The sequence below is a fragment of the Talpa europaea genome (genome assembly GCF_964194135.1).
Source record: "Talpa europaea genome assembly, chromosome: 12".
Taxonomy (NCBI): Eukaryota; Metazoa; Chordata; class Mammalia; order Eulipotyphla; family Talpidae; genus Talpa; species Talpa europaea.
The window spans coordinates 9,028,014-9,036,699 of NC_140079.1; the positions used below are offsets into that span (position 1 = coordinate 9,028,014).

An 8,686-nucleotide genomic window follows, 5' to 3' on the forward strand; every position below is an offset into this window, starting at 1 on the left:
AATCCTCATTCTTGAGGGGGAATGGGTTAAGGTCCACCTTCTTGAACTGCTTCCTCCCGCACAGGGGCAGAGATCTGGGAGCCCTTACAGTAGAGTTTGTCCATAACTGGAAAGACCACTGGGGTCACAGTTAACTCTATTGCTTATACCCTTGAGGGAAAGACCAAAAGATTGATTTCAGGGCAATGATATATGGACTGAGGTACTTGTGCATAAAACATTAAAGTTTTATTATTTTGACAACTGGAGTTTTGAATTACTGTTGATGCACCCCACCTCCTCCGAGTGCCCAGCTCACTCAGCTCAAAAGGTTGTGGATAAACCTTCTCCAGCCTTGACTGTATCTGTAAAAGCAAGTCTTACAGACAAGTTTGATTTTTGTACTTTAGGGTCTGATACTAACTTACCCCATCAGGCTTGATTTCAGCTGTATGGTGAACTGCGAATGCAGAGGCCCAGGGTTCTAATTGTTGGGTTCTCAGCAAAGGGGGCTGGCACAGATAAGCACCTCAATAAGACGCTTAATGAATGAATGCATTCAATACTTGGGGAATACCAAGAAACAAATTCGAGCCTCTAATAACAACTAACTTAATTTTTACATGCCACGCACTATACCAAATGCTCAACTTGAAATATTTAATCAGCTCTTGGGCTGCACTGGTCTCCTATGGAGCACTCAGCCACTTGAGGTCAATTTTTGATGTAGCAGCAATAGGGGGGTTCCAAGTAACAGATGGGGGGCCAGTTTCCAAGGACCTTTTGCCCCTGGGTTCAGGTCTGACCATTTTAAACTTAGTTGCCCGAGGTCACTCTGAACCTTCTGTGGAGTATCCCTGAATCCAGGCACAGTACAAAGGGGAAAGCTGTTCCAGTCTTATAGAAGTTGCACTGACACACAAGTGGTCACCACCATGTCAAATTTATTATTCAATGGCACTAATAACAGCTGGAGGTGCTCATGGTGACACCACACAAGGTTTCCTGCCTTCTAGCTTCTGTCCAAAGAGAAGTACCTCCTTTCTGGGGAAATCCACTCCAGGCCATTTACCCAAATAAACCTCTTAATGCATTTATTTTAATTTTTTGAACATGTTTCTCTCTGATGAAGGAAAAAAAAAAAAGCGTTGTGGTTGGGTGTACCACCTGCCTCCCCACCACCAGCCAAATTAAGTCCCTACTATGAGGGCATTTCTGTTGCCTCTGAAATCCTGAAATAAATATCGAAAGAAATGGCATCAAGTGTTCATGTTGAGCGATGGCACGGAGCAGCTCCAGAACCTGCCAGGCAGAGTAGCACTGTGTGGACAGTCCCAAGGTGTCATGAGAATGCAAGGGCTTGTTGCGTGGTTGATCATCGGCTGGGTGCGGGGCTGTGCCGAGTCCCCAGGGGGCAGGTTGCCTACAACTTGTCCAGGAAGTTGTCCAGGGCGGGGATGCCCTCCTTCAGACCTTTGCGCTTGCGCGTCTCTGCCACCACCTGGCTGGGGCGGCTAGTGTTGTCAAAGGGGTCTCCAGGCAGGATCTGCCAGTGGTCAAACACACACTGGGGGAAGGCCTGACCACCTGTGTTAGACCTCAAATCAGCAGTGAAACCTGCAGAGAAGGTGGAGGGGACAGGGGTCAGTCACCAGACACCCCAAGAGTCGTTTCCTGTTCTTAGGACCACAGCAGAATTCACAGACAACTCTGACCCTGGGCTGGCCCCAAGCAAGGGTACAACATGAAACAGGGTCTGAGAGTGGCACTTACCAAAGGACTCGTTAACAGGCAGGTAAGCCTTCACGACAAACATGGGGGTTCCGGCCACCTGGGATTCCTCAAAGACATGGCCACGCTTCCTGTTCAGGACACCGTAAATGCCACCGACCACTTGTTCTGGACACTGTCAGGAGAGAACAACTCTCAGCAACTGTATGTTTGGCAGGACTGGATAGTCAGAAGTGGGCCAACCAAGTCCTTACCTGGATCTCCACTAGGTAGATAGGCTCCATAAGCCGGGGCTGAGCAGTCAGCACACTAGCGTATAGGCAGCGCCTGGCTGTGGGGATGATCTGGCCACCCCCACGGTGGATGGCATCAGCGTGCAGTGTCACGTCATGGACATCGAAGCGCACACCCCGCATGTTCTCCTCACACAGTGCCCCCTGAAAAGGAGGGTTCAGACCAGCGTTAAACTCCTGTATGAGGACTGTCACCCACTCTTCTACTTGGAAGCAGGGACAGGTGAGTTATAGTCTAGTTTTATGCCTCCTCCACCCACAAGGACTTAGTATGAGATCCCGCTCCCCCACTGACCAACCCAACACAGCTTGACAACAAGCAGCTTCTCACCTCCTTAGTGGCCCACTGAAAGCCGGCTACCACACTGTCCTTGATCTCATTGAGGTACTGCACACCTTTGGTGATATCAGTGAGGATGTTGGGGCCAGTGCCATCAGGTCCAAAGCACCAGATCTTGCGGGCCTCAGCCACATCCCATTCATACTTCTCAGCCAGGTAGCGAGCCCGCTGCTTGAGTTCCTGACGGGCAGACACTTCACCCTTGTCAATGTCCTCAGCCAGGCCATCGGGGAAGGGCCGGGCCTTCATATACAGCCGGTTGTGTTTGTTGGGAGACTTGGACAGGCAGAGCACATCAGACTCCTCGCTGACAGTCTCACGGTATGAGACCACGGGGTCGGATTTCTGCCAAAGGAAAAGCTTAAAGATTAGGCTTGCCCACAAAAAAGGGACTAAAATAAAAGCTCTTCCTAAGGAGATCCAGGAAACACTAGTGTGTGCATGGGGGGTGGGGTGGGGTGGGCGAGAGCCAAGAGGGGAGATACAGACACCAGAATAAACTGGATTTCACACTGTGATGCCCAGCATCTGTGAATAAATGTGAAAAGAACAAATGTGAGATATGCAGCTCTTCACCTAAGGGCTGTCAAATGATTTTGATATTCTAGGTTTATCAATAAACTAGAATAAATGACACAGCAAAAACAGGTAAGGGCTGGCCCACCAGCACATTTACCACAGAAGTTTTCTGCTGTTTCAGAAGCTTCTAATAGTCAAGTTTTAGATAAACAGCAGGCCTCTCCCAAAATCTCCCAAGTTTTGGGGCACATATGTAAACTAGTGCTGCTTCATCAGGAGAATGCAGGGAAGAACTGAGCTGGGCAGAGGGTTTAGGCTGGCCTTGTGGTCTTGTCTCCTTGTCTCTGCACGGGCTCACCTTGATGGGAATACAGGCATGGTCCTCCTCCAGATCCTTCAGGCAGATCTCCAGGTGCAGCTCACCAGCTCCTGCAATGATGTGTTCCCCGGACTCCTCAATGATGCACTGAAAGGGCAGGGTATTAGTTCTGGGGTGAGCCCCTGGAAAAATGCTGGCGAACCCAGGGGGTAATGGGGAGTTGGATATCAGGTACCAAGCTCCCCTCCACCTAGTGGACAAAGTGACTGCCAAATTGGGCCTCTTGAAAAAGGTGTCAGGGTCCTATAGCAGCAGTAAGATGCTGCGTGACAATCTATTGGTTCACAGCATTAAACCCTAGAATGATCCAGCCGGTCTATAATCAAACCGCAAACCAGTTCAGTGTGGAAGAAGCCTGGGCAGAAAATTACCAACTACGAGGGACAGGAGATCCACCAACGAAGTTGTGGGTTCAGCACAGATCTGATTTCCAAACACTTAGAAGCCAGCCTTCCCAGTTCAGCTACACCATACAAGTGGTTTCCTGCACCCCAGGGGTGCTATAACCTCCCGCCTACACCTACAGGGGCTCACATACCTGCACCATGGGGTCCGACTTAGCCAGCCGCTTCAGGCCCTCCACCAGCTTTGGCAGGTCAGCTGGGTTCTTGGCTTCCACTGCCACCCTGACGACAGGGCTGACGCTGAACTTCATCACTCGCATGTTGTGGGCATGCTCAAAGGTGGTGATGGTGCCTGTCTTCACCAGGAACTGGTCCACACCCACCAAGCCCACAATATTCCCACAAGGCACGTCCTCAATGGGCTCCACATAGCGGCCCATCATCAGGATTGTTCTGGGGGAACACACAAGATGTCAATATGGATCACCATCCCAAGATTCCTGAAGGGATGAAAGAAAAGCCTCCTGCCACTGGGGCTTGTGGTCATCACATCCCTGTTGAAGTGGCTGTGGTGGTGCTATTCCTGCTGGGTCCTCAAGCCTTTGTGACTTAGGCTAAAACAGTCCCAGCACTCCTTACAGGACTATATATCTGACCTAGGTCTGACAAAACAAGCGCACTAAGGGCAGGTGAGGGGATAGTAGGCACCAACAGTCCTTGGTACAGCCATCCTCAGGAGCTGGAGGATTGGCTGTTATCTCTCCCTACCTGTGCCCAGAGCAATGGGGTGTGAGACATACAAATCCTAGAACTGGTGCCGGCTCTTTGGGTACATAACAGAACTGTGTTGCCACAACCATAAGCTCAGGAACATGAGCACCAGCTCATAGCTGGTGAGCATCACTGATGTGATGTCACCTAGACAGCCCCTTAGCTTCCCCGGGGAATTTACTCGTCCCTCTAATTTGTGAAAACAAAATGAAGTGGCTGGAAAGGCTTGTCACTACAACCTGGAAAGGTAACATCCTCACTCCTATCTTTCCTGAAGACTATGTGAGGATGGAAGGCCAAGACCAACTCTTGCTCAGAGCGCCAGGTGTGCCTCACCTCTGGATCGGCTTCAGATATAGGTCCTCTTTCTTCCCTGGTGTGTAGTTGGGTCCCATGATCCTGACCTTCAGGCCAGTGGACACCAACCCTGAAAAGACTCGGCCGAAGGCATAGAACCTGCCTTTGTCGGAGGTTGGCACCATTTTGGAAATGTACATCATGAGTGGGCCTTTGGGGTCACAGCTTTTAATCCCTGTGGGGGAAAAAGAATGCACCCAAAAGTTATCTCTCATCAGTTCCACCTTCCAGACCCATTGACCCAAGTCTTGGCAATGAGCCTTCCAAGCAGTCGCTGGTCACTCTCAGGACCTCTGACCTGCAGTCTGAGCCTTCAGGACAGTCACCCCCACCTACCCATGGCAGCCTCATCATCGGGGGGGCCCTCATACAGGAGCTCGCAGCGGTACTTCTGGGCCGTCACGGGGGAGGGTAGGTGGATAGTGATCATCTGAAGCAGCGCATCCCCAGCGGGCAGCCAGCGGCGCATTACAGCCTGTGGGAGGAGAAGGTGCACTATTTAGCTCCCCTACCCCCATACTGGAGACACGCACAGTATATCTTCCAGCAGTAAAGAACCAAGGTCCACAAGGGCCAACCCCCACCCTAGGCTGGTTTTCCCAAGCTGATGAGGCCGTGGGTGGGTGCCCCACTAAAGGTGAGTACCTTTAACAGCGGCTTGCCTTCTTTATCCTTGTCTTCACTGTCCAGCTTGATGTCCAGCTTTTCTATCAGTTTTGCAGTCTCCTCTTTCTTGAAGTTCATAATTGCATCAAACACCTGATATCACAGGGGGTGAGAAAACATGTTTGAAATACTGTATATGGCTGCTTTCTCTAAGGAATCCAATGCACAGAGCAACAAAAAAATCCTTATTTGCCCTACCAATGGTCTAACTTGTAGAAGCCTCCAGAATAAAACATATACAGTGGCAACAGAAACCAATGGGAAATACAGAAAGCCTCTTTCAATTCCTAATTATTAGACCACCTTACAAATAAAACTCAATAGCAAAGCTAGGATCTTCATCTCATTTTACTTAACTCTAAGCATCAGCGAGGTGAGCCTGATTGCCCCCACTGTGTGGTCAGGCATCTAGGGCCTATCAGGGTCAAGACTGGAGAGTGGGGCCTCCCCAGTGGTGCAGAGGGTTGAGTGCAGCGTGGGTTTAATTCTCGGCTGGCCAGGCAAAGTCCCACATGGCACAGGACTTGTCTCGCCCACTGCTCCCCTCAGCAGTGCATTTCGGTCCTTCTGCCTGTTCTGCTCCCTGCTCTGTCTGGTGAATTCTCTCACCCTCCCGCACCTCTGGCCTGTACCCCAGTGCTTGTAAAAATAAGTAAATCTTAATAATAATAATAAAAAAAAAAAGACTGGAGAATGAACAATTGCTATAGTCTCCTGCCTGTTAACTACCTTAGAACATCACTTGCCCACTCCCGCTCACCATTCTGCCAGAGCAAAACATTTCAGGTGGCTAGTCCTCCAGGAGCACCTCACCTTGAAGATAGGGTCCAGGATGAGCTGACAAAATGTACGGGGCAGCTTCTTGCCATCGGGACTGGTGGGAGACTTGCTGAACTTGCCATTGGCTGGATCAAAGTACCTGGGAAACAAAAAATCCCAAATTAGGGTGACCTGAGCAAGCTGAAAGACCCAAAAAATATTTGAGCTCACAGCCACTGTGACTGAGCTTTGTTCACAAGCACCACAGTTGGCCCCTCAACTTACCGGTCACCCCACAGCTTCTTCATCATGTCCTCTACTTTCTTGGCCCGCTCAGCAGGCCCCAACTGGCCCTCACCCTTGGCAGCAAACTTGGCCACATACATCTCTGCAAACTGCTTCAGGGTGAAGGCCCAACCATGCAGACCTGATCCAAAGCCAACAGTACCGAGAACTGGGTCAATCTGAGGGTGAGAGAAAACTGTGAGTGGGGGCAGTTGAACAACAACAAAAAGAAGATGCAGACACAAAGATCCCAGCACCTCAGACACTAGATTTCTTCAGTAGCCATCAGGTCAAAGTGAAGAAATTTTAGTCATCATTACAAGGTGCCCAATTCATTGTCCCCTCCACTAGCTAGGGCTGGGAATATACATTCAACCCAAGGGCAAAGCTCCATAAGCCTAACAGGCAGCTCACTGTCCCCAAATTAACTGCTAGTTGAAGTCAGCTTTACAAGCATTCCAGCTTTCCCCTCATCTCCTCCAGGTCCTGGAAAACCCTTTCAGATCTTCAGTTCTGAGAAATGGAGGGAGTGCTAGGAATACAAGAGGGCACCTACCATGATGTTGCCCATGGGGCCGCTCTCCCCTTCACCATAGGTGGAGATGATGACATTGACGTTTTCCACGATGCGCTGGAAGGTCTGGTAGAGCTCCTCAGGCTCCAACTGCAGCTCAAGCAGGGCCCGGTCCATCTTGTTCATCATGAGAACAGGCTTGATACGCTCAGCAATGGCCTGTCGCAGTACGGTCTCTGTCTGCACACACACACCTGGAGAAAGGCAGGGTACCTCCATCAGAAGGACAGAATCACAGTCTGAGGAACACACGCGGGGAGGGGGGTGTCTGCTGCTTACCAGACACGCAGTCCACCACGACCAAGGCGCCATCGGTGACTCGGAGGGCAGCTGTCACCTCTGAGGAGAAGTCCACATGCCCAGGAGAGTCTATAAGGTTGATGAGAAAGCCAGAGCCATCCTTGCTCTGCTTGATAAAATTCAAGTCATTCTCCGAGAGCTCATAGAAGAGAGAAATGGCCCTGAGGAGATGGGACAAGTCAGCTGCATGGAAGCCACACGTCAGCCTAGCTTGTAACTGTCCTCCCCAGGACCCTGGGGCCAGTTTAAGGTTCCTATACATGGAAAGTCCCCAGGGGAGCCCTTAATCCCTTATGCAGGGAGGCTCAGAACCAACACTGCAGCCTATCTCCTCTCCGTATGTATTACTAATCCAAAATTTCCCATTCCAGGACTTTTGTTGCCTACCTGGTTAACAGTCACAAAGGCCAGTCCCTTCACCAAGTTTATCACTTGATTCTAATTAGCAAGTGCACAGAGAAAACCCAGAAACCCCGAGACTACCTTTCCCTTTTTATCTCCACTTTTCCTAACACTCCAGCTGACATGACTCTGATGACCAAGGACCACTTCACCAGGTATCAATTGAGGACAACAGGCAGTTAGTTACTTTGCTGCCTTCCCCTACCCTACTGACACTCGATGTCAAGAAATTCAGAGGCGACCCAGGACAGATGTTGTGCAGTATCCCTAAAAGCCAAGGCACGCTCCCCAACCAACCCTCAGACTATAATACTGTCCATTCCTGTACCTCTCCCAGGCTGGCAGGGCACCCATCTCACTTGACTGAACCAAACCTTCCCCTGGCAGGGTACTCAACCTGAGATCTCATTCTCAGCAAAGTGATTGTGTCCCCACTCACCCAGGATTATCTATCTTCTCCACCAACTCAGGATACAAAGTTCCTGCACCAAGCAATCACCTCCCAACCCCGTGAAGAGAATAAAAATAATCACTCACGTTGACTTGATGGTGATGCAGCGCTCCTGTTCATCCTTGCGGGTGTCAGTGAAACGAGTTTCCCCAGCTCTGGCAGAGGCAATGATACCAGCCTTGCACACCAAGGAATCAGTCAATGTGGATTTGCCGTGGTCCACATGGGCTATGACGGACATGTTCCGGATGTTGGCCTTCTTGTCCATGATGGCCCGGATCTGGTCTACTGTGAAGTTCACCTAGGGAGGGAGGAGGGGAGGCTCACAGTGGCTGAAACTCCAGGAACCAGGCTTGGCACAGAGGTCAAAATCGATAAACTGCAAGGCTCATAGCCAGGAGGGCTATGGTGCTGGGGCAGGCAAACTCCAACACCAGTATCCCAGTGTTTTCTGAAGCCCCTCTGAGAAAGACCATTGATTCAACACCTCATGGGTCGATTTTTAATTGTCACTCAGAAATGACAAGCCGTATCCG

At 50.4% G+C, this 8,686-nt stretch overlaps 1 protein-coding gene across 1 annotated transcript; it reads right to left on the bottom strand.

Annotated features, from left to right (window-relative positions):
• Positions 1-811: 811 nt before the first annotated feature.
• Positions 812-8,445, bottom strand: EEF2 (eukaryotic translation elongation factor 2). The gene is made up of 14 exons (XM_084249047.1): positions 8,237-8,445; positions 7,277-7,458; positions 6,980-7,191; positions 6,424-6,602; positions 6,193-6,298; positions 5,359-5,472; positions 5,050-5,188; positions 4,693-4,888; positions 3,780-4,038; positions 3,221-3,328; positions 2,335-2,688; positions 1,965-2,147; positions 1,753-1,885; positions 812-1,596 (listed from the first exon to the last, which is right to left on the bottom strand). Exons 1-14 carry the CDS (start codon positions 8,416-8,418, stop codon positions 1,403-1,405), a joined length of 2,541 nt encoding a protein of 846 aa, XP_084105173.1. The 5' UTR covers positions 8,419-8,445; the 3' UTR covers positions 812-1,402.
• Positions 8,446-8,686: the final 241 nt, after the last annotated feature.